The sequence below is a fragment of the Protopterus annectens genome, chromosome 12.part0 (assembly GCF_019279795.1).
Source record: "Protopterus annectens isolate FY-2018-M chromosome 12.part0, PAN1.0, whole genome shotgun sequence".
Lineage (NCBI taxonomy): Eukaryota > Metazoa > Chordata > Ceratodontiformes > Protopteridae > Protopterus > Protopterus annectens.
The window spans coordinates 964,300,921-964,327,494 of record NC_056746.1 but is presented as its reverse complement, the minus strand read 5'-3'; the positions used below and the strand labels follow the sequence as shown (position 1 = coordinate 964,327,494).

Genomic DNA, 26,574 nt, shown 5'->3' with positions numbered 1-26,574 from the left:
CCCTGGTAGAATAATAGGGTTAATTAGTACAATATATGAAAGGTCAAAGGAAAGAATTAAGGTTGGAGAGTTGCTCTCCATCAGGCTGTGTTTGAACAGAGTAACCAAGCATGGGTTTCCTCTTTTCCCTTTGATATTTGCTTTATATTTAGAGCCATTGACAAAGAAAATATGGGACTCACAAATGCAAGACTACAAGTGATATGATGGTAAACAAAAAAGTTAGCTTTATTCACAGGTAATATTATTTTATACTTGATGAATCCAGGGAAAGGTTTCAGTGTTGTGGTACATTCCAAGTCAGTTTCAGGTCTTTTCAGGATTTGAAATGAATGAAGATAAAACAAAAGCTATGGTGATCAATTATTTACCCACACATGAATTAGTTCGGCAATTCCCATACTTATTGGGACATGGTAAGATGAAGTATATAAGTGTATAGATTAAAAGGGATTCTATTATGGCAGTTAAGGATATGTTGAAAGATAATTCAAAGATAATACAAAAAAAAGATAAGCTAGAAGTTCTTCATTTTGGATATGGATAGTAAGATATAAACAGTGAAAATATTTCTGTCTCTTTACTTTTACATGCAGGCCAAGCATATTGTTAACAACCAGAGGAGAAGTTGTTGACCATAACCAAGAATGAGTTGAAATAATTTATTTGGGAGAGTAAGAAGGCAAGATTTAAATGGGATGAGTTGATTTCACCATAGAATAAGATAGTTTAGATTACCTGATTAGAAGGGATACTTTAGAGCTATGCAGTTAAATTTCATATACATGACAAAAGTAGAAGGTTATAAATGAAAGTCGAAAGGGACTATAATGAAACAGATTCATGATTATTCTTTGATGGAATATTCTTCTACAGGCAAATGCACAGACATAAATTGCTGAAAACAGCTTTCAGCAAACATGTTTTCAAACTTTTTTCTCAAGGTGGCAAGCCCCACTGCATCCCTTGTGTGGGAGACCCACACCCCCCCTAACTTATATATACCAACTCCACAGTTGCACAACAGGTGAGAAAGTGCAACACCTCACATTTGCTGAAAGTGGGTTTCAGTGATAAAGCTGCTGTGTGATGCCTTCCATTGAAATATAATCCTTCGATGAATTCTCCGTTTCTCAATGAAGTGGGGGTGGGGTCACAATGTAAAGAGAGAGAGTAGAATTTTGGATGTACGTCCATAAGAAAAATAATAATAGCTGTATGGAATATTTTATTCATAACATTGCAGAAAGTATTCTAAGAGCTAAGAGAACACAGAAATGGAAAACTGAAATTTTCGCAGTGGGAGTGATTGCAGTTAGAATAATAAAACTTAGACAAGAGGAGGCTGGAATTTACTGGACAAAATTAGCAAAGGAACTGACGTACTGGGAAAAATAACTAGTGAGGGAAAGAGAAGAGAGTGGGATGAAGCCAAGCAGATATTTGGATTGTAAGTTTGAGGCTGCCTTCTCTGCCAGAGATTGATAGAGTACTGACAAAAAGAGAAAGTAGGAAAGTACTAAGTGAAATATCTGCTCTGGTAGAGTTTTTAATTGAGTTTACAAAATAAGTTTTTGTTGAAATTGGGGTAATTAGTAGAGCATATAAACAGTAAATAATACTTATATGAAACAGAGAAAATTAGGAAATATTCTGAGAATAGAATGGAAAGGTAGCATGCAAATGAGCAATGGGAAGACATCTTTATGGGTCCTAAGTATGCAGCAAATTCCAGAAGGTTTAAAATTTTTGTTTGGAGCTGTGGAACTGTTTGGATAGGTATATTTTACTCCATGCAGACTTTAGTGAGTTTTTTCCTCATGTAGATAGCTAAAGCTAGAAGTGTGATGGTACTGAAATAATTAATTTGGGAATATGTTTTTGGGAATATAATGAGTTTGCAAATATTAAAAATTCCTTAGAGAATAATTTGTCAGAAATATTGAGGAAGAAAATGTTGTAACAGAAGAAATCATTCTTTTGAGCTGGGATATAAGATCTGAATTGCTTAGCCGTAGTAAGGCCTTATTAAGTTTAATGCTGTTAGCTGCCAAAAAAAGTAATTACTGGAAATTTGAAATCAAAATCTTAACTGAATTACTGAATATTGTAAAGGAGATAAAACAAATGGAGGTGGGATCTTTAGAAAATGGAAAGAGCAATCTACATAGAAATAAACTGAATTTGTGAGAACAGTGCATGCAGAATAATATTCATGAGTAGTGAGGTTTAAGTGAAGCAAGGAACTGAGCAATTTATGTAATTTTGGAGTGAAAAATAATTGTTAAAAATGTATATTGCATAACAATGAAAAATGGTATGGTTTGTTTTCTTTTCTTTTATTGGATATGTTTCTCTGTCATTATCTACAATGTAAGAATTTAATAAAGATGCTTAAAAACAGTTACTAAGCTGCTGTACATTTTATTTGTTTTTGTGCCTGTGAATCTTGTGGGTGCCTGCATTCTTTGTTCTAATTATCAGAAACAGTATTCATACTTATCTGCATGCGTTATCTGTGAAGTGCCATATTCATGTGTAGAGGAAATCATGGTGTGCAAATACCCTGTCTCTTAATCCCTCTGTTTATCACAATTACACAGTGTAATTCATTTACTGCGGTGGTGGTGCTGCGGTAGCATTGTCGCCTCACAGCAAGACGTTGTGCTGTTCGATTCTCAGCTAGTCTGTCTTCTGTGTGGAGGCATGCGTGAATGGGCATACCTTCGTTGAAGGTTGTGCGTCAGGGCTGGAAAACTCGACACGTAAAAAATCTGTTGCCAATCATTAGCGGATCGGAGTTCTGCTGTGGCGACCCCTAACTGGGAAAAGCCGAAAGACACAAACACAGTGTAATTCATTTACACAGTATAAGAAGCTTGCACGTTGTCTTGCTCAGTTACACACTCTTTATATTTTTACTCTGTGCATGTTATCAGTAAACCTCAGCCTTTGTCTAATTACATACTTCTGGTACCCTAAAGTAACACAGACAATTATATGATGCTGTTACCATAATGATGCCTCTCTGAAGCTGTTCCTTGCAGTAGAAATAGGGGATGTTATGTGATCCTATCTCGCCTACATTCTGACTGATGGGTTCGGAGCCGATCCCTCGGCTCCGACTCGGCACGCTTATGCTATAGAGCGAGGCCTCTAATTGGCTGAGCTATCTTTATCCCAGGATGCACCACCACTAATCCCCCAGATCTCGTTTGCCGCTTACAGAGCTTGGACGTGGTCTCAACATTGGCTGGGCTAAGTACTATATATATATAGTCTTTTTTCCTGTCAGTATTTGCTTCATTTAAACCCAAAAGCTGTTTTAACGGCTATTCTTTGTGTACGAGTGTGTTTCTGGCAGTTTGATTGAATTTTTAGTATAATTTCCTGTCAGAGAAGGTTCCATTTAAGTTAGAGGGGCCTTCCCCTGTGGTTACTACTTCTCAGTGGTTGTGTGTGGGTCAAGTACCCGTTTGAGTTAGAGGGTCTTGACCCTCCTTGTTTCCCCTTTCTCTTTCTCGCTTCTGTGTGTATAAAAAAAAAAAAAAAAAAAAAAAGTTTTTCAGTTTTAATATTCTGAGTTAGTGGCATACTTATTGTTCCTGTGTGTCAAACCCTTAAGTTTGCTGTTCTGGTCTGTTTTTCTTGTAGGACTATGTCTAAAGAACATAAACCCTCCGGGTTTAAAAAGTGCACGAGGTGTGGGTTCAAAATGTCCATAACGGACGACCACTCCTCGTGCGTCTATTGTCTTGGCACCAAACATCTGCAGGAATCGTGCAGTGTATGCCATGCATTTTCCTCCCGAGTCCTCCAGGAGAGGAAAAACAAATGAATCCTCAAAGGATTAATCAAGCCTTCTTTCGAGGAGGCTTTATCTTCCTCTCCGTCTCCTTCTAAGAAGAGGAAAGCGCCGGCTCTGACCAGTCAGTCGGAACCGACGGCTAAGAAAGCTAAGCAGACTTCTCCATCGACTCCACGGACTTCGGAGCCGAGGTCGGAACGGTCTGCCTCGATGCCTCCAGCCTCGACCCCTCTGGTTTCGGAGCCAAGGTCTGGGGCATCGAGAGGCGGGTCACCCTCATCGGCTCCACTGATATTGGAGCCGATAAGGGTCATCGGCTCAGACTCTTCCCCCTCGGAGCCGAAGTCCTTATCGGCGCAGAGGGAAATTTCCTTGAAGGTTTCCTCGGAGCCGATAATTGTTGAGTCCTTTCGGAGCCGGTCCCCGAGCCCTTCGGAGCCGATGGAGAAATCGGTTCGGGCCCAATCGGTATCCTCGAGATCATCCAGGATGTCTGATTCGGACATCGACAGGGTGCTCCTTCAACTCTTCCAGTCTCCGGTGTTCCAAAAGATGGTTTCGGCTCCAGCCCAGTTGGCTTCGGAGCCGATGGTCCACTCCCCTATTGTACTTCCTCCTCCAACAGCTGCGGCACCGTTGGAGCAGGTGTTGGTGGAACCAGTGGAGGTGTTAGGGTCAGGCCCGACCCTTGCTCCAACTCCGGCTCTCGGGTCGGAGTTCAGTGCACGGACTTCTTCCTTCGGCCCTGGGGGGGAGGCTTCGGGATTGATGCTTTCGGTCCCAAGTCTCCCTCTTGGTGCGTCGGCGGCGGGAGTACCGTCCACTGTCGTGGCCACGGAGGGGGGACCTTCCCAGGATTCTGGTGGTCCCGCCTTCAGGGCTATGAGGAGTGCTCTAGCCAAATCTTCATTGGCTACCGCCACAGTTTCCCCAGCTCCTTCCCTACATTTGGAGACTGGGTCATTGGCAGTCCCCCTGTCCGCAGACAGCAGAGCCCCTGGGCCTCAGGTTACCCCCGCTGGGGTTTCTCCCCCTCCTGGAGGTCCTTCTGAAGCCTCTTCGGAAGAACCTCCCAGGAAGAAAACGTGCAAGAGGAAGCACGTTGACTCCCCTGATGAGTCTTTGACATTTGACACCGATCTCGATGATGCAGAGGGGTCCCCCAAGTCGTCCTCGGATGATGTCTCCTTTGCAGACATCCTGGAAGCCCTAAAACAACGAGGCGGCTGGCAGTCCAAACCTCCCTCTGCTGATGAGTCGGTGTTCCTGAAGGCCTTCGGGGCTCAGCCCTCCGCCTCCTGGGTGTCTCCGCCCTTCGACGAGCTCTTGGATTTGATCTGTCAAAGGGCGTGGGAACACCCAGACTCTGTGGAACCGGTGCCCGTTCGTCCAAACAAATTTCTTTCGGCGCCCCCAGATAGAGAGTTCCTTATGAAAGGTGTGGCTGTGGATGCTATGGTGGTGGCATCTGCTACCCAGCAAGATGTAGCAGAGGCTTCTACGTCCGTCCATCCTCCTAATAAGGAGTCTAGGAGCATGGATCGGTACGGTAAGCGCACCCTTAGTTCAGCGGCCTTTACTTTGAGGTCTCTGAACTACCTGACGCACTTTACGAGATTCCAGAGGGATCTGATTAAGGAGCTATCCGATACCCTCTTAGGTAACCTGCCTGAGGAGCTGGCCCAGACGGTTGATTCTCAGCTGGCTACGATGTCGTCCATTTCGAACTCGTCCATGAGGCTCATTTCGTATGCAGCCGAAGGGGCGAGTAGAGCGCCGGGTACAGGCATTGCTCTACGGAGACAAGCCTGGCTCCGCCTGTGTCATTTCACGGAGGCCTTCAAGTCTTCATTCACGACACCCCTTTGATGGGTCCTCCCTGTTTGGGCCCAAGGTGAAAGACACACTTACCCGCTGTGAACAGGAGGGTAAGACTCTGACTGCCGTAGGGGCACGATTTTCCACTCCCTTTCGGCCTTATCCCAAGGCTAAAAGAGGAGGGAAGATGTGGTTCCGTAGATCTCAGAAGTCTTACCCCTCTCAGCAGGAAGGTTCCCCCTCCAGAGGCAGAGGAGGGGGAAATTCATCAGGAAGACGCCGTCCCAGAGGCGGCAGAGGCCCTCGCAACACTGGAGACCACGAGTCCTTTCGTGGCTCTTCAGCTTTTCATAGTCCCTGAGGGATTGCCCGACTGTGCTGCTCCGGAGCCAGTCGGGGGTCGTTTTTCGAAGCACCTGAAGGCCTGGAAAGGGATCACTCAGGACCGATGGGTGCTTTGAATTATCGCCGGAGGTTACTCCATCCCATTCTGTTGCCCCCCCCCCCTCAGTCCAAAAGAATCCCGGACCCGCCACCCAGTCAACGGGATACTGCAGCCTTAGAAGTTTCAAAGCTGCTGCAAAAAGGAGTCATCCAACCGGTCCCCGCAGACCAGATCGGATTAGGGACTTACTCAAGATTCTTTTTGGTGCCAAAAAAGACCGGGGACTCGAGGCCCATTTTGGACCTAAGCAACCTAAACCGTTCAGTCAAGAAGTCCAAGTTCCGAATGGTCACTTTACAAACCATTCTCCCATTGTTGGAAAAAGGTGTTTGGATGTGCTCCATAGACCTCAAGGACGCGTATTACCATATCAAAATACATCAAACGTCCAGGAGACACTTGCGCTTCAGCCTAGGATGCAGTCATTTTCAGTTCCGTGTGCTGCCCTTTGGTCTCACCACAGCCCCCAGGGTGTTCACCAAATGCTTGGCAGTAGTGACTGCTCACCTGAGAAGTCTAGGATTCCAGGTGTTTCCATACCTAGACGACTGGCTCCTAACTGCCACCTCCAAGCATCTACTTCTACGGAACCTGCAAGCCACAATATCACTGGGCAATTCCCTTGGAATCACCTTCAATTGGCCAAAGTCTGTGTTAAGGCCATCTCAAAGAATAAGATTCATAGGGGTAGAGATAGATTCAAACCAGATGCGGGTCTATCTACCTGCAGACAGAATTCAGACCATTCAAAATCAGGTTCGAGCCTTACTCCCCGGGTCCAAAGCCCCAGCCAGAATGGTCCTACAGCTATTGGGATCGATGTCTGCCACAGTTCTCCTAGTTCCCTTGGCAAGGTTACACATGAGAATCCTCCAGTGGCTTCTTTCAACTCAGTGGTCCTTTCAGGAACTCCCTCTCAATCATCTAATATGGATCACAGAATCTTGCAAACGGGACCTTCGCTGGTGGCTAGTGTCCTCCAATTTGGACCAGGGACGACCCTTTGTTCTTCCTCATCCGGCGGCCACTTTGACCACGGACGCCTCCCAGACGGGGTGGGGGGGGCATTCCCTGGGCAGGTCAGTCCAAGGCAAATGGCACCCGGTAGAGACCCCTCTCCACATCAACATCCTAGAAATGAGGGCAGTACTCCTGTCCCTTCGAGCCCTTCACGATTACCTCCCTCAGAGCGTAATTACTGTTCACTCAGACAACATGTCAGTTGTCTGGTACCTGAACAAACAGGGAGGGACCAGATCCTATCCTCTTTGCAGAGAAGCGATGAGAGTTTGGGAATGGGCAGTCTCGACCAAACGCTTCCTAGTGGCTACCCACATACCGGGCAAATCCAATGTCATAGCCGACAGGTTGAGCAGAACCATCCTCTCCTCACGAATGGTCTCTGAATATGACAATTACAAGGCAGATTTTCAGCGAATGGGGAGTTCCGTGTTGCGACCTCTTCGCGACTCCTCTGAATGCGAAGTGCAAAGAATTTTTCTCCCTAACCCCGGCTCCGGGGAAGAGCCCTATGGACGCATTAGTCCATCCTTGGCCCACTGGACTGCTTTATGCCTTTCCTCCAGTTCCTCTCCTCCCCAGAGTGATTCAAAAGGCATCTCTCTTAGGCAGCAAGATGATCTTAATTGCTCCGTACTGGCCTCGTCAAGTGTGGTTTCCCTATCTTCAGAAACATGCTCTGGAAGGTCCATGGTTCCTGGACCAGGTCCCAGACCTACTGATTCATCAGTCGGGACTACTACACCAGTCCCTACACACATTAAAATTGACGGCCTGGCTCCTCCTCTTCCGACCATAGTCAGGAGACATGCACTGGATCCAGATGTGGTGCATATATTGTCTTCAGCCCACAAGTCGGCTACGAAGAAACTGTATTCTAACAAATGGAAAAGGTTTGCTATCTGGGCTCAAATCCGGGGCCTGGACCCCATTTCTACTCCCGTGGCAGAAGTACTCAAATTCCTGACCTCTCTTTTCAATCAAGGCTCTTCTGTTTCTACCATCAAAGTACAATTGGCAGCGATTTCTAATTTTCATGAATCCATAGACCCACCTTTAATGAGCAACAGGTTGTGTAAGACCTTCTTGAAAGGTGCTGCTTTATTAAGACCTCCGATTTCTCATCCTGCACCTCCATGGGATCTCAATATAGTATTACGTGCCCTGACTTCTTTTCCCTTTGAACCAGCAGCTACCTGTGATCTAAAGTTTCTATCATGGAAGACAGCCTTTCTAGTGGCAATTACTTCAGCCAGGAGGGTTTCAGAACTTCAAGCTTTGTCAGTGAAACCCCGTACTTGGTTTTTCATACAGACAGGGTATCCCTCAGACCAAATCCTTCTTTTGTTCCTAAAGTCTGTTCTACTTTATGCTTGCAACAGTCGTTAGAGCTCCCAGTTTTCTTCCCAAAATACTCCAATAAAGCGGAGTTTATTTTCCACACACTAGATGTCCACAGGCAGTTACGTTTTTATTTGGACAGGACCAAACAATCAAGGAAGACAGATCAGTTGTTTGTGTCCTTTGCAGAAAACAAATTGGGCAACGCGGTCACAAAGGTCACTATTGCCAAATGGATCAGGGACTGTATTACTCAAGCTTATATTTATTCTAACAAAGAGCTTTCCACCTCTGTCAAGGCTCATTCTACAAGGGCTATGGCTACTTCGGTAGCATTTCATTCTAAGCTTGCTATTGGTGACATTTGTGCTGCGGCTACATGGTCTTCCCGCACACCTTCATTTCTCACTACAAATTAGATGTGGCATCTAGAGGACGAGCTTCATTTGGTTCCACAGTGCTCAGGAGTGTTTTCCAATGAGCCACCCGGATTTAGGTGCTAGGACGCTGTCCCATCAGTCAGAATGTAGGCGAGATAGGATCACATAACATCTTTTAGTTATGTACTTACCATAACTTCAGATGTTTGGGATCCATCTCGCTTACATTCTAATAACCCACCCTCCTTCCCCCTTCCTTGGAGATCAGAGGATATCAGAAGGTCCGAATCCTGTTGTTTCATCTTGAAACATCTAACAATGTTATATAAACAAGCTGTGCATGTGTGCATGAATGCGGACAAACAAGATCTGGGGGATTAGTGGTGGTGCATCCTGGGATAAAGATAGCTCAGCCAATTAGAGGCCTCGCTCTATAGCATAAGCGTGCCGAGTCGGAGCCGAGGGATCGGCTCCGAACCCATCAGTCAGAATGTAGGCGAGATGGATCCCAAACATCTGAAGTTATGGTAAGTACATAACTAAAAGTTTTGCCTGCTTGCCACTGCTGCCGTTCTTCACACTTTTCAGTCTGGTGCATATAGCTAAAGACCCAAAACATGTCTCTTATATGAAATATCCTTGAAAAAAACAGCATTATGGTGAGTACATCATGTAACTTCTTTTTAAATTTGTTGATAACAGTATATAGAGATAATGATACTTTACTTGTAGTTATATTACTGGGCAATGTGAACTTTATGCATTATCACTTAATAAGTCAATCTTTAATGTAGTATACTGAAATGTTGAAGTCTAAACAATTGAATCTGAACATACAATATTATCTTTCTTATTTCTCAAGGACTGACTGTGACACTGCTTATGAATAGTTAGAAGAGCTGCAATGCGTGCAAAACAGGAATTGTTGGTATGTAATGTTTTTGTAACTTTGCGAATAGAAGACTTTAATGTGCTGTTGATATTGTCAGTTCCCATGAAGGGTTGAGGGACTCAGATTGGGAACAGATTGGATCCAGAGTTATCTGTTTTTGACCAATTCAACATATGGGATATCAGATCCAAACAGATATGACCACGGCACTAAATTTGAAGCTTCCACAGTTCCAGAGCTTTGACCACTCCCCTATCCATTCCCTGAACTCCAGTCTAATACCTCACATTTCGTTTGCTGCCTGAAGACTTCAGGTGCATTTTCAAGGGCTCTCATGTCCTTTGTATCTTCAATTAAATTTTATTATTAGGATATTTCTAAAACCTTTCCCCTACCCCTCCTATTTTAATCTAGTTTGATAATATTGTTAGCTAGATTTAGCTTTTTTCTAAGATAGAAGATGTGAGAGTGTTCAATCTCGCCGTTTGTTCTTACACATGGGTTCGGAGCCGATTCTCGGCTCCGAGTCGGCCGCTTGGCAAAGCTCTGCATCGACAAGAAGCTCGAGACCAACCTGTCTCCCACAATTCCCTCTGCCTTTACCTCAGATCTAGTTTGCCACTGCAACGTTCGCATCATTTTCGATGAGCTCAGACCAACTGGCAGATAAGATATCATTTTTTCTAGGATTACTTAGATAGTTCTTCTATTTTCAATTTAAAACCTTTAGTGTGTGTGTGTGTGTGTGTGTGTGTAGTGAGTCGAGGTTTTTTTCTAACCTTATACTTATATATATTAGTATATATATAGTTAGTTAGTTTCCCTCGGGGCCTACCCCATCCACTAACCGATTTTTGCTGGATTTGACTAAATTCTGGATTTGACTAAACACTTATACTTGTGGTACCACCATTAGTGTTCTTGGCTGTGACTGTCTGTTATCAGGACTGTATAGATATTTATATATTTAGATATATAACATTACTGGATTTGACTGTTTTATATACTTGATAATGTCTGAGAAAGCGAAGTCAGGCTTCAAACGGTGCCAATGTGGACAGAAAATGTCTGTCACAGATAACCATAGCTCCTGTGTCTACTGTCTTGGCCCTCTCCATCTGCAAGAAGACTGTTCCATTTGTCATTCTTTCAGTGGAAGGGTCATGACAGATAGGCGCAGGAAGCTCATGGACAGAGGCCTTTTGAAGCCTGCCTTTCAAGAGGCTCTTGATAAATCGGACCAGGCATCTAAATCCACGAAGGAGTCGAAGACGTCGGAGCCCATGTCATTGGCTCTGAGCTCTTCGTTTAAAGTCCGTTCACCGGTTCCACAGACCTCGGGGCCGAGTGTCGAACTTCTGTCTGTCACAGAGCCTCGAGTCTTGGAACCGGTGACGGAGCTTCCACCTCCTGTGCTTTTGAGGTCGGCTCCGTCTTTGATTCCTTCGATGCGTTCTTCTAGACCCCTCTCTGACTCCGACTTAGACCGTGTGGTGCAGAAGTTAATGGAGAATACGGCCTTGTCCAAACTCATCTCAGTCTCTTCCCAGTTGGTGTCGAGACTCGAAGGCCTTCCTTATCTCCATCTGTTCCTCCTCCGAGGCCTATTCAGCCTTCGGAGCCGGGAGAGGCTGATCTGATGATCGTGGAGCCCTCGGTGCCGGAGCCGTCTTTCTCTCGGTCGGCACCGTTCACCTCAACTCCGACGGACCCATTACCGGAGTTGCGGAGCCGACAATCTATCCTTGGTTCCGGGACCGAGAGTCGGACCGATGTTTCGGTCCCGACTCTCCCTCTCGGTGCCTCGGCACGGATCGATTCGGCTCCGTCCTCGGGGTCGATGCCCTCGGTCCTCGTCTCGGGGATCCCTCCGCTTTCTTCGGAACCGAGGGATTCCTCGACTCTGGACCCGGGGGCCTTCGACCTGATGAGGAAAGTGTTGTCGACTCAGACAACCACTTCAGCAGAGACAGTTTCTCCTTCCCATAAAGGCCCGTTATCCTCCTCTGCACCCACGGCTACTTCAAAGCATCAAGCACCAGTGTCTCAGCCGCTCCCAGAGGGAGCCCCTTCTTCTTCGGAGGCTTCCTCGGATGCCCCCCCCCCGAGGAAGTTCCGAGGAAAAGATTGTGTAAGAGGAGACACTTGGATTCTCCACAAGAATCCTTAACATCGGACACTGACTTGGATGAGTCAGAAGGGTCCCCAAAATCACCCTCGGAGGATGTCTCCTTTTCTGACATCCTGGAGATCCTGAAACAGAGAGGTGATTGGTAGGCCCTACCCCCTTCTGAGGATGAGTCAGTCTTGCTGAAGGCATTCGGTGCTCGCCCTTCTTCCTCCTGGGTCACACTGCCCTTTGATGAGTTGATGGATTTGATTGCTCGAAGGGCGTGGGAGACACCTGACACAGTGGAGCCAGTCCCTAGAAAGCCTAATAAATATATTACAGCCCCTCAAGACAAGGCATATCTCGCAAAGGGAGTTCCAGTGGACGCTATGGTGGTGGCAGCTGCCACTAAAAAGGAGATGTCTGAATCTTCCTCATCTGTCCATCCGCCTAACAGAGATTCTAGGACTATGGACAGGTATGGGAAGCACATTTTTAGTTCAGCGGCTTTTTCCATGCGATCGCTGAACTATTTGACACATTTTACTCGTTTACAGAGGGATCTAATCAAAGAGTTGGGAGATACCCTCCAGGGTACTACAGATGCTGCTGTCACGGAAAAAGTTACAGCACAGCTCAATACCCTTACATCAATTGTGAACTCGTCCATGAGGCTCATTTCGTATGCAGCTGAAGGATCGAGTAGGGCTGCGGCTTCAGCGATTGCTCTTTGTAGACAATCCTGGATGTGCTTATGTTCCTTTGCGGAAGCCTTCAAGTCTTCCTTTACTAACGCCCCATTTGACGGTGCCACTCTCTTTGGCCCCAAAGTAAAGGAGACCCTTACCCGGTGTGAGCAAGAGGGAAAGACTCTGTCTGCTGTCGGAGTCCATTTTTCCACCCCATCCAGACCGTACCCCAAAGGGCAACGAGGTGGAAAAATGTGGTTTCGAAAACCCCAAGGCTTTTTCCCAGGCACACAGGGTGATGCCCCCTCCAGAGGCAGGGAGGGGGCAGAAGTGAAAGACGTCACCCTGGCGGCAGAGGGGGTACGCAAAACCAAGGTGACAGGGATACACTCCCTGGGAAGCCTTTCCAGCACTCCTGAGAGGAGGCCCGACTGTCCTGCTCTGGAGGCAGTCGGGGGTTGCTTAGCTTTATACCCTCAGGCCTGGCAAAGCCTTACCTCAGACAAATGGGTAAAAAGCATTATTACCAGAGGTTACAGAATTCCATTTCTACTTCCCCCATTACCGCAAAAAAGACTCCCAAATGTTCCGCCCCATCTGCGAGATCCTGCAGCTATAGAAATTTCAAAGCTGCTAGAAAAAAGAGTCATCCAATCAGTCCCGGCGGACCAAAGAGGATTCGGAACTTACTCAAGGTTCTTTTTAGTTCCAAAAAAGACAGGGAACTGGAGGCCAATTCTGGACTTAAGCAAGCTCAATACTTTCGTCAAGAAAGAAAAGTTCCAGATGGTCACGCTTCAATCGATCCTTCCATTCTTACAGAAGGACGATTGGATGTGCTCAATAGATCTCAAGGACACGTACTACCACATCAAAATGGCCAGAGTGTCCAGGGATCACTTGCGCTTCCGGCTGGGAGCCAGTCACTTTCAATTTCGGGCCCTGCCCTTTGATCTAACCTCAGCCCCCAGGGTTTTCACCAAATGCATGGCAGTGGTAGCGTCTCACTTGAGACGCCTAGGATTCCAGGTGTTTCTGTATCTGGATGACTGGCTCCTTACTGCCACCACCGAGCGTCGACTGATTCAGGCCAGGGATTACACACTAGAACTTTGTGTTCATCTCGGAATTTCCGTAAATTTCGAAAAATCTGCATTACAGCCATCACAGCATATCTCATTCATAGGAGCAGATTTGGATACTCGTTGCTTGATTCTAAGGCTCCCCTCAGAAAGAATAGCCTCTCTACAAAATCACATATCTCTTCTTCTATTGTCCAGGAAATCCCCGGCAAAACTGGTTCTGAAAGGTTTGGGTCTCATGGCGGCTTCCCTCATTGCGATACCCTTGGGAAGACTGCACATGAGAGTTCTTCAATGGCTGCTATTCGCACAATGGTCATTCCAACAGTTACCGCTGACACACGAAATTCACATCACAAACATCTGCAAATCGCACCTGTCTTGGTGGCTTCAGAGTTGCAATCTCTCCGGCGGCCGACCGTTTGTGCTACCCACTCCGACAGCTACGGTGACCACGGATGCTTCCCTGATAGGGTGGGGGGGCATCTTTCAGGGACAGACAGTCCAAGGAGAATGGACCAATCTAGAGTACAATCTGCACATCAATGTTCTGGAGATGAGGGCAGTGTTTCTGGCGTTGCAACACTTTTCTCCCCTTCTACCTCTAGGGACCATTGTAGTTCAATCGGACAACATGTCCGTAGTCTGGTACATAAACAAGCAAGGAGGAACCAAATCTTACCAGTTATGCAGAGAGGCCATGAGAATTTGGCAATGGGCAGAGTCCACGGGTCGCTTTCTGATAGCAATGCACATCCCAGGGTTATCCAACGTCATAGCGGACAGGTTGAGCAGAGCCATCCTGTTACCTCACGAGTGGTCCCTCAAACAAACAATTGCAGACATGATATTCCGCAAGTGGGGCCAGCCTTGCTGTGATCTGTTTGCGTCTCCAATGAACACCAAATGCAGAAGCTACTTTGCCCTATTACCCCCTCCAGGGGAAGTCCCCAGGGACGCTCTGATTCACGATTGGCCCCCGGGTCTCCTGTACGCCTTCCCTCCTATACCTCTGATTCCAAGATTTCTGCAGAAAGCCAACAACCTGGAGAGGACTGTAATCCTCATTGCCCCATTCTGGCCTTGTCAAATTTGGTTTCCCTTTCTTCAAGCACACCAAATACGGGAACCCTGGATCCTGGACCCGGAGCCGGATCTACTGACCCACTCGTCAGGGGCTCCCCACCCGTCGCTCCTGTCCCTCAGACTAGCAGCTTGGCTGCTCCGCTTGCCTTCTTAGCAAGGTCTGATCTTCTTTCTCCTGCGGTTCAAAATATTCTAGTGGCTTCTCATAAAGCTTCCACTACAAAGATTTACACTAGTAAGTGGAAGCGTTTTGTATACTGGGCAACTACGCAACATTTGGATCCCTTAATAGCCCCACTGAACAAAGTTTTGGAGTTTCTATCTGTACTATTTCACCAAGGAGCTTCTCCTGCCACCTTGAGGGTTCAATTGGCTGCTATTTCGAACTTTCATGTGGGAGAAAATGGAGCGCCTATTATGGCTCATAGGCTTTGTAAGGCTTTTCTAAAAGGGTCTTTTCACATTAGGCCACCAGTCAGGTTCCCTACAGCACCATGGAATCTGAACCTCCTGTTATCACAACTAATGCTACCACCCTTTGAACCAGCCTCTTCCTGTTCTTTGAAGTTTTTTTCATGGAAAACCCTCTTTCTGGTAGCTATCACTTCAGCCAGACGAGTATCAGAACTTCAAGCTCTTTCCATTAAACACCCATATTTGATCTTTCATCCTGACAGGGTATCTCTTCGCACCAACCCGTCCTTTCTTCCCAAGGTTTGTTCAATCAATAACATTAATCAGTCCATTGAGCTCCCCACATTTTTCAAGAACCATTCCAATAAGCTGGAATATATGTTACACAAGTTGGATGTTCATAGACAACTCAGATTCTACTTGGATAGAACAAAGGATCACAGAAAGGCAGATCAACTCATTATAGCCTTTGCGGACAGCAGAAAGGGCATGGCAGTGACGAAGCGTACCCTTTCCAAATGGCTATCTGATTGTATTACTTTTGTTTATACTGCTACTGAGCAGAGTTTACCCGTCAAACCGAAAGGACATTCTACTAGATCAATATCTACATCCCTGGCTCATGCGGCCCGCCTACCTTTGGACACTATTTGTGCAGCCGCCACTTGGTCTAAACCACATACGTTCATCACTCATTACAAAGTGGATAGGGTTTCCAGGGACAGGGCAACCTTTGGTTCCACTGTGCTCAGGAACGTTCTTCCATGAGTGTCTCAGGGTCATGGAGCTAGGGACGCTACCCATGTGTAAGAACAAACAGCGAGATTGAACACTCTCACATATAGAAGTTATGTCCTTACCATAACGTTCCATGTGGAGTGTTCATCTCGCCTTTGTTCTTACATTCCCACCCTCCCACCCTCAGGTCAGGAAGAACGTCCAGTTTAGATGTCTGGTTTGGTTCTCCCGCTTCTGTTTCTCTCAGCTGTTACTGCTGTTTTCAGCTATGCCTTAGCATGTATGTTGTGTGTTTCATTCCCGTTGGGATCTGGTATTGTTTGCAAACTAGATCTGAGGTAAAGGGAGAGGGAATTGTGGGAGACAGGTTGGTCTCGAGCTTCTTGTCGATGCAGAGCTTTGCCAAGCGGCCGACTCGGAGCCGAGGGTCGGCTCCGAACCCATGTGTAAGAACAAAGGCGAGATGAACACTCCACATGGAACGTTATGGTAAGGACATAACTTCTATTTAGTGCTTGTATAGTCTTTTCTTATATTGTTAAGACAGTACATAATCCTTCGGTGTAATAAGTCTTTAATAGTAAGTTAAGATTTTTTGAAAGTGCTTTTAGAATTAGTATTTAGACAGTTTTGATTATATTTGCAATTTTTGTATGTAGTTGAAACAGTGATTTTAGGCTATGATGGCTGAGTCACAAGCCTTTAAAAATGCTCTGAGTATGGGTACATGTTGCCCTCTGAGGATCCTCACACGTCATGTGTATATTGTCTGGGAGCTGCTTATTTGGACACAGAATGTCCCACATATGCTGTGTTTAGTACAAGAGCTTTGCAAGCTCATTGTGACAAGTTGGTGGTGAGGGGTCTCCACCCTCCACAGACAGGAACCATGACTTCTGGGCCTTCCTCTTCTGCCTCCCCTGCCAAGAAACATGACAGGGATAGATTTTCTGAGAAGGCCTCAAACAAAAACAGAGACAAAGGAAAGAAGAAAGAGAAAAGTAGACAAAAAGAGAAAAGGAAAAGGAAAAGGGCAAATAACCGCCTTCTTCCAGCAAACATTCATTGGCTGCATCAGTACCAGACAGACCATTATCTAAACAGGATAGGAGGTTGGAACTGACAGCATCTTGGCCCAGACCATCCTCTGCTTGGCCCCAGTTTTCACCGGATCCAGTGAGTTCAAGATAACATTCTTTAATTTTACAAGAAAAGAGATTTTCCAGGTCTTCTTCAGTAGCTTCATCTATGTGATCATCTTGGAGTTTATCAGAGTACAATGTCAACAGGATGATGAGAAAGTTCTTGAGGATGCAGATCCAGCTTGGGGTTTTGTCTGTGTTGTCCCCAGGGAATGTACTGGCCACTCTGCCCCTCCATTTCTTTTGCCAGTCATGGTCCATTCTTTGGCTCTGACAGGTTTGGATTTGACTAATTCCAAAATGTCTCTGTTGGCACCAACAGTTCAATGAACTTCAACATTGACAGCTTCCCCCTCTCTGTCAACTCCTATAATCTCAGATTGAGAAGGGACTTGGAGCTATAGCATCAGGGCCAGGTCCCAAGGGATAGATCGATCCCAAGGTTCTTGGAGCCATCTCTTCCCCTGGATGCTTTGGCACTAGACAGTTCAGATTCTAGATCAGCTTCAGGGCTGGAAATGGTCAAAGTCAAGGTTTCTCTCTCTTCTTTGGATCTAGGGAGATCCTTGGTTCCAGTGGCAGCTTTAGCCTTTGAGGTTGTTGAAAGGGTTTTGGGTTTACATAAACAGAGGATGCTTTCTCCTAGTAAGGTTCCACCAAAGCCCCTATTAGATCCTGCAATATCATCTTCTGTTCATCCTGCTAGACAGGGACAGTCAGGGCCACAGACTTCTGAAACAACTCCCTACATCAGCTACCAGTCTGATTCTGAACCATCTGTCTTCCCAACAGAATCAGTTCACAAGAAACAGACATTTAAGTGAAAGCACATAGACTCCTATCCAGAGTATTTCACTGAGGATGCAGACTTGGATGAAGATGAGGATTTACCCAGGTCCCCCTCTGAAGATGTCTGTTTTGGTGAAAGTCTTGATCTAATGAAACAGAGAGGGAGATGGCCCACTGAAGATCCTCACCAGATGAATCTGTATTTTGGAAGCCTTCAGGTCCAGCTCAACATCATCCTGAGTTGTACTAGCTGTTGACCCACTAATCAACCTCATGGCACAACAGCTCGGAAGGACCTTGATGTGGTGGAGCCCAGTCCCAGAAAAACAGACAGGATTTTGACAGCCTCAAAGGATGGGAAATATTGAAGTAAAATCTTCCAGTGGGTGCCATGGTTGTAACAGCAGCCACAAAAAAAGAATTGTCTGAAGAGAGTTCCTCTGTCCAGTCCCTAACAGGAAGTCTAGGGTGCTGGACTGGTTCAGAAAATGGACTTACTTGTCATTGACCATTGCATTCAGGTCACTGAACTATCTAGCTCATGTTTTTCAGATGGAAAGAAGGCTGTATTTTCTTGACCATTGATGTTAGGGATCTCTTTACATGTATCCCTAGGAATGAAGGGCATGAGTATTTTGGGGACAGTTTGACTAAGTATTCTACTTTACCTAAGGATAAAATAATTCTAATTTTGGAACTTATGGAAGTAGTATTAGATTCAAATTATATCCATTTTCAAGGGGAATATTACCAACAAATCAGCGGAGTTGCCATGGGTGCGGCTTGCGCACCTGTGTTCGCTAACATGGTTCTCCTAGAATGGGAAAATAGATACGTGTTCAACTGTCCTTTCTTTTCAAATATTGGACTATATTTAAGATTTTTGGACGACATCTTTGTCTTATGGTATGGAACACCAGATGATTTAGAAGATTTTATGTTACATTTGAATTCATGTACATCTTTTTTAAAATTTACACATTATTCTAACGACATGAGTATAAATTATTTAGATGTCACTATTTGTAAAGCCTCAAAAGGTTTTAAGTCCAATATTTATAGAAAAAACACATGGTGCAATAGCTACCTGCATTATTCAAGCAATCATCCGACTGTGCAAAAGACAAGTATTGTTAAGGGTCAGGCGGTGAGGATCGCAAGAATGACCTCTGAATATGGTGACCTCAGGGGGGGCCTTTACCTTTCTTGGTAACATGTTTGTAGAAAGGGGTTATCCCATTAAGATGATTAAGGAAGTATTAAATGAGGTATATTCAGGATGTGGTGTTAAATATAAGGCCCTTTTGGGGCAACCGTTAATGGGTAATGGTGAGGTTACAGAAAGAAAAAAATTTCAAAGGAGCTTGTATAATACAATACGACACTTTTTCAGATGTGTTCACACAAACATTGATTTCACATTGTAATATATTTAAAACTAATAAAGAAGTGTTTAATGGGGTGGGTAACAAACCTATATTTACATATAAAGTTGGTAGAAATTTTAAAAGGACATTTGAGCTTATTAATACAAATTCTATAATATTTAGAGCAACTACTGCCTGTGGAAATTGTAACATGTGTTCCATAATTTACAGTGAACTTACAATAAAGTTAAATAATGGATTAAATAGTTTGGTTAAGTTCTGTAAAGGGAACTGTAAAACCAAAATGGTTGTTTATTTAGCTCTATGAAAATCATGTTGTGCATTTTACATAGGGAAAACAGAAAGGTCTTTAAAAGAACGTATGTACGAACACCAATATGACATTAAAACAGGCAAAGTTACTAATGCTTTATACAAGCATGGTTCACCCTGTCTGCTTTTTAATGGTTATAGGTTTGGCATTATTGACATAGTAAAGGAAAAATAATTTCAGGGGCAGGGGTAATTTTAAAACTTTTTTGCTTAATAAAGAACTTAAATGGCAATTTAGGCTTAGGGTGAATATGCCACCAGGTTTAAATGAATATATAAGTATTAAATCTGTTCTAACAGCTAGAGCTGATTGTATTAGATGAATAATAATATGCAATACAAAGTGGATTTTAAGTAATACATGTTAGATTTTATTTTCTTTGAAGTTTTTTCAACACAATGTCTTTCAAATTTTAGTAGTGGGCTGTGTATTATGTTTTATTTTAACAAGTAGAAGAGATGTTTGGAATTTAATTTAATATGCAGTATAATGCAATATATACATTTCTACTGAGAATAGTTGATGAATGTTTCTTTAAAATTGTATTTGGAAGGTGTATTGTTTAATTGATTAGCAATTAGTGTATTAAGAAAAATGTATTTAATTAGGTTTTTGGCACCAGTGCTTTCATCTGAAGAAGTCTGTGTCTCAGACGAAAGCGCTCATTAATTCAGCTTTTTTAAGTTATTAAAATAGACTGTTGCACTTTTATTGTGGCACTGGACTCTTGTTCATTTTTTTAGTTTGAATATTAGTTATCTTGGTGATTTTATTCGTTTTTTTGGAGCCAGTGGCCGCATTCTAGTGGTTGGTCTATCTGTATTATTAGCATTGGTGCAGTGATGAACATTTCTCAAAATGATTCTTCCACATTGGTGGAATGTGAGGACTTGCATCTTGGATCTATTGATGGCATTCATAACGAAGTAAACCAGATGCGTAGGGAGATGAGCTTGGTGAAAGGTGACTTAACTAGGCTCATTGAACTGTTGAGCCAAGGATCCTGTAGATGGCCTCCTGTTTCTGGTGAAGAGGTTGCTTCTGGTCATGTCGATGGTACTGCCGTGATGACGTTGTCTCCACGCTCGAATATGGAGAGTAATGGTGGTGTACGAACGCGAACGGGTACTTTTGGTACTAGCAAGGAGAATACATCAGGAAAGATTATTGCTGTGTCTACGAAACCGGTTGTGAGGCAACGCTGTAATTCACGGCATGATTATGATTCTTTTAAAAAAGGTACTGTATTACCTAATACACAACGTGTATTAAATGATTTTAATGGTGGTTTAAACGCCTCTAGTTCTAATGTTGCCACTAATTTTACAACAGGTTTAAGCTATAAAGATGTGGTAACTAAGACATTTAATTTTGATAGTAAATTTCCTTCGTTGACAGTACATTATGGGTCGGAGGCGTCTAAGGAAAACTCATTGACACTAAAAGAAATTATTTTTCTCTTGGAGAAAAAACTTTATAAATTAAAGCGCCTACAAATCGACAATAATTATCTAAAGTTTTGCGTGAAAAATAACATTATACCACAAGGACTGAGGGTATATAAATATCCATTTGGTATTTTGTATTCTGAAGATGTGATTATAGAATGGAACAGTTTCTTTGACGAATGTGGTAAAAGATTGGTTGAAAGACTGATTAAAAACAATGACTGTACACTGCTTGATCTGGAAACCGAAACTAATACATTGAATGCTGATATTATAAATGACTTATTGTTTGGTGAATATGAGGATTTGTATAATAGAATTTTGATTAAGATTGATAAAAAAGTGTTGAATGTTTTTCAAACTAAACAAAGGAAATACGCTCGAGATAAGAGACAGTATGAGCTAGGGAAGGCATACCCAGGTCCGCCTAAAATCAAAGTGAACAGTGGGGATAAAGAGTATAATAGGGGAACACGTTTTGAGCCTGATCATACTGAGAGGTATGACGAAGGTAGTGATAATGATGGTCCATATAGAATAGACAGGAATACACATTGACCATTAGATAAACTAGATTCATTTAATCAGGAGGATGAACCTTTTTTAGGACCCAGAAGATCAGAAAGGCTAATAAGCAAAAGCAGATTTCCATCAGATCCGGGACTTTCCAGCAACAGTTATGGGAAGGAATACGAGTGGAAAAAAGTGGTGAGGAAAGGGAAATAAGTATTTCTAATGATTCTGAGGGCATTATTAATGAGTACAATGGATTCAAAATTTTTAATTATACATCTTGCACTTTGACCAAATTACATTTTTCATTATTTTCAAAAGGTTTTAAATTTGTGAAATCACAATATGGTGATATAGCTAACCACCTAGTTGATTTAAAACTATATTTAAGGAAATTAAATTTAAAAATCTTGTATAATAATGAAGCTGCAAATAATGGTGGTCATCATAATGACTTGGTAAGAAGTAGTACATTCAACCCCCCACTTCACCCAGTATTGCTTATGTTTGAAAATATGGTTACAGAAGAATTATATGATTTATATGCCCAAAATAGATGGCAAACCAAAAATTCTAACCTGACTAATGAGGAAGGAAGATTGTTGGAAGAATTACAGACTCAGGACATTTTTCGTATTATGAAACCGGATAAAGGTGGGGGAGTAGTTTTATACAACAAAGAGGAATATAACAATGTAATTACCAACATTCTTTTGGATAATAAAACTTATGTACCTGTTTCTATTAATGAGATAAATATTGGATATAGCAGAATTGATTCTTTATTAGAAGAATATCTTATTGAAAATAGAATTGATGACAAGACGTACAAGTTTTTGAAACAAGAATATCCTGTTATTCCCAATATATTTGGAATACCTAAGGTACATAAGTCAATTTTTGAACCACCATTTAGACCAATAGTATCAGCGAAAAATTCAAAGACGCATCCCTTAACAGTGTATATTGATCATTACACTAAAGATATTATTAGCAGGACCACACATTTGGTAAAAGATTCATGGGAATTTCTCAGTAAAATTAATGATAATTTATGGAAAGAAGGCTGTATTTTCTTGACCATTGATGTTAGGGATCTCTTTACATGTATCCCTAGGAATGAAGGGCATGAGTATTTTGGGGGCAGTTTGACTAAGTATTCTACTTTACCTAAGGATAAAATAATTCTAATTTTGGAACTTATGGAAGTAGTATTAGATTCAAATTATATCCATTTTCAAGGGGAATATTACCAACAAATCAGCGGAGTTGCCATGGGTGCGACGTGCGCACCTGTATTCGCTAACTTGGTTCTCCTAGAATGGGAAAATAGATACATGTTCAACTGTCCTTCCTTTTCAAATATTGGACTATATTTAAGATTTTTGGATGACATCTTTGTCTTATGGTATGGAACACCAGATGATTTAGAAGATTTTATGTTATATTTGAATTCATGTACATCTTTTTTAAAATTTACACATTATTCTAACGACATGAGTATAAATTATTTAGATGTCACTATTTGTAAAGCCTCAAAAGGTTTTAAGTCCAATATTTATAGAAAAAACACATGGTGCAATAGCTACCTGCATTATTCAAGCAATCATCCCACTGGGCAAAAGAAAAGTATTGTTATGGGTCAGGCGGTGAGGATCGCAAGAATGACCTCTGAATATGGTGACCTCAGGGGGGCCTTTACCTTTCTTGGTAACATGTTTGTAGAAAGGGGTTATCCCATTAAGATGATTAAGGAAGTATTAAATGAGGTATATTCAGGATGTGGTGTTAAATATAAGGCCCTTTTGGGGCAACCGTTAATGGGTAATGGTGAGGTTACAGAAAGAAAAAATTTCAAAGGAGCTTGTATAATACAATACGACACTTTTTCAGATGTGTTCACACAAACATTGATTTCACATTGGAATATATTTAAAACTAATAAAGAAGTGTTTAATGGGGTGGGTAACAAACCTATATTTACATATAAAGTTGGTAGAAATTTTAAAAGGACATTTGAGCATATTAATACAAATTCTATAATATTTAGAGCAACTACTGCCTGTGGAAATTGTAACGTGTTCCATGATTTACAGTGAACCTACAATAAAGTTAAATAATGGATTACATAGTTTGGTTAAGTTCTGTAAAGGGAACTGTAAAACCAAAATGGTTGTTTATTTAGCTCTATGTAAATCATGTTGTGCATTTTACATAGGGAAAACAGAAAGGTCTTTAAAAGAATGTATGTACGAACACCAATATGACATTAAAACAGGCAAAGTTACTATGGTTTTTACAAGCACAGTTCAACCTGTCCGCTTTTTAATGGTTATAGGTTTGGCATTATTGACATAGTAAAGGAAAATAATTTCAGGGGCAGGGGTAATTTTAAAACTTTTTTGCTTAATAAAGAACTTAAATGGCAACTTAGGCTTAGGGTGAATATGCCACCAGGTTTAAATGAATATATAAGTATTAAATCTGTTCCAACAGCTAGAGCTGATTGTATTAGATGAATAATAATATGCAATACAAAGTGGATTTTAAGTAATACATGTTAGATTTTATTTTCTTTGAAGTTTTTTCAACACAATGTCTTTCAAATTTTAATAGTGGGCTGTGTATTATGTTTTATTTTAACAAGTAGAAGAGATGTTTGGAATTTAATATGCAGTATAATGCAATATATACATTTCTACTGAGAGTAGTTGATGAATATTTCTTTAAAATTGTATTTGGAAGGTGTATTGTTTGATTGGCAATTAGTGTATTAAGAAAAATGTATTTAATTAGGTTTTTGGCACCAGTGCTTTCATCTGAAGAAGTCTGTGTCTCAGACGAAAGCGCTCATTAATTCCGCTTTTTTAAGTTATTAAAATAGACTGTTGCACTTTTATTGTGGCACTGGACTCTTGTTCGTTTTTTTTTTCCCCTATTAGATCCTGCAATATCATCTTCTGTTCATCCTGCTAGACAGGGACAGTCAGGGCCACAGACTTCTGAAACAACTCCCTACATCAGCTACCAGTCTGATTCTGAACCATCTGTCTTCCCAACAGAATCAGTTCACAAGAAACAGACATTTAAGTGAAAGCACATAGACTCCTATCCAGAGTATTTCACTGAGGATGCAGACTTGGATGAAGATGAGGATTTACCCAGGTCCCCCTCTGAAGATGTCTGTTTTGGTGAAAGTCTTGATCTAATGAAACAGAGAGGGAGATGGTCCACTGAAGATCCTCACCAGATAAATCTGTATTTTGGAAGCCTTCAGGTCCAGCTCAACATCATCCTGAGTTGTACTAGCTGTTGACCCACTAATCAACCTCATGGCACAACAGCTTGGAAGGACCTTGATGTGGTGGAGCCCAGTCCCAGAAAAACAGACAGAATTTTGACAGCCTCAAAGGATGGGAAATATTGAAGTAAACAATAAACAAGTAACAGCAGCCACAAAAAAAGAATTGTCTGAAGAGAGTTCCTCTGTCCAGTCCCTAACAGGAAGTCTAGGGTGCTGAACTGGTTCAGAAAATGGACTTACTTGTCATTGACCATTGCATTCAGGTCACTGAACTATCTAGCTCATGTTTTTCAGAGGGACTTGACTAAAGAAATTTCCAAGTCTTTTTCCGGAGTTTTGCCTGAGGACACCCAAAACACTGTGGACTCCCAGCTATCAACTCTGCAGTCAACCTCTAATGTAACCATGCAGCTCATATCTAACACAACTGATGGCTCGGCCAGAGCAGCAGGCACAGGTTTTATGGTAAGATGGCATGCCTGGATGCATCATGATGACTTTACTGAAAGCTTCAAGACATCCTTCATTAACACTCCTATGATGGCTCCGCACCTTTTGGGCCTAAAGTGAAAGACATGTTGACCAGGAACCAACAGGATGGTAAGACTGTCCCTGCCATAGGCATTTTTTTCCATGCCTCAAAGATCCTACTCCAGGAATCAGAAGGCTGGGAAAAAGATGTGGTTTTGCAAGTTACACAGTTTTTATTTGGATTCTCATGGTGATAGACCTCCATGTGGCAGAGGTGGAGAGAAACCTAATAGATGTCACCCTAAAGGCAAAGGTGGACCGCAGCATCAGAATTTCTGCAGGCCCTTTACTGAGAGGCCCTATCAGTGTCCTTGAAAGGTTGCTCGACTTCTGCACTCTGGAGGCAGTCAGGGGATGCTTATCTCTATACCCCCAAGCCTGGCAAAATCTAACAAAAGACATAGGGGTGCAATATATTTTCCAGAGACTATTCCATTTCCTTTTCTTGTCCTCCCAAGTGATTCCCGATGTTACACCCAGTCACTGGAATCCAATTACAGTAGAAATTTCCAAGCTGCTAGTAAAGAGCAATTAGGATCCAGAGTCTACTCTGGGTTCTTTTTAGTAGCAAAGAAAACAGGAAGACCTCAGATCAGTTTTGGATCTCAGTCATCTCAACCAGTTTGTAATATGGACAAAATTCCAGATGGTCACAATTCAGTCCTTATTGCCTCTTCTGAGGAAGGATGATTGGATGTGCTCGATAGATCTCCAGGATGCTTACTATCACATGAAAATAGAGAAGTAATCTAGGCGATTTCTTCATTTCCAGCTGGGAGCCAATCATTTCTTGCTCAGAGCCCTGCTGTGTGGTCTCACCACAGCTCCTGGGTGTTCAACAAGATAATGGCAGTGGTAGCTGCGTACTTGGGTGTGCTTGAGATCCAAGTGCTCACCTACCTAGACAATTGGCTTCTAACTGCTACATCCATGTATCTTCTGGTATATCATCTGGACTTTCTCCTCCAGTATTTACTGGATCTAGACATAACAGTGAATATTCAGAAGTATCAATTGCTTCCAACACAACAGAATTTATTGGATGGTGCCTTGATACTATTCTGCAAATTGTCAGTCTTCCACAACACAGGGTTTATTCTTTGTGTCAAATGGCCAAACAGATAATGCTTCACCCCCCCCCCCAGCAGGATTAAATAGTATATCTTTTATGTCTAATGGTCTCCTCATTTCTAATGATTCTGAAGGCTCATTACCACATGAGGATTCTTCAGTGGACACTAGCAGTTCAGTGGTGTCAGAAATTCCATCCTTTACACACCAAGATTTGTCTAACAAGAGTTTTCAGATAGCCCATCGGGTGGT

At 42.8% G+C, this 26,574-nt stretch overlaps 1 protein-coding gene across 1 annotated transcript in view; it reads left to right on the top strand.

The window, feature by feature from the left end:
- Positions 1-9,674: 9,674 nt before the first annotated feature.
- The window catches only part of LOC122816235 (synaptonemal complex protein 2-like), a 486,002-nt gene continuing 469,102 nt past the window's right edge, over positions 9,675-26,574 (top strand). Inside the window, exon 1 of the mRNA XM_044088978.1 lies at positions 9,675-9,740. Within this exon, the coding sequence (XP_043944913.1) occupies positions 9,717-9,740 (24 nt within the window). The 5' untranslated portion in view covers positions 9,675-9,716. The remainder of the gene's footprint in view (positions 9,741-26,574) is intronic.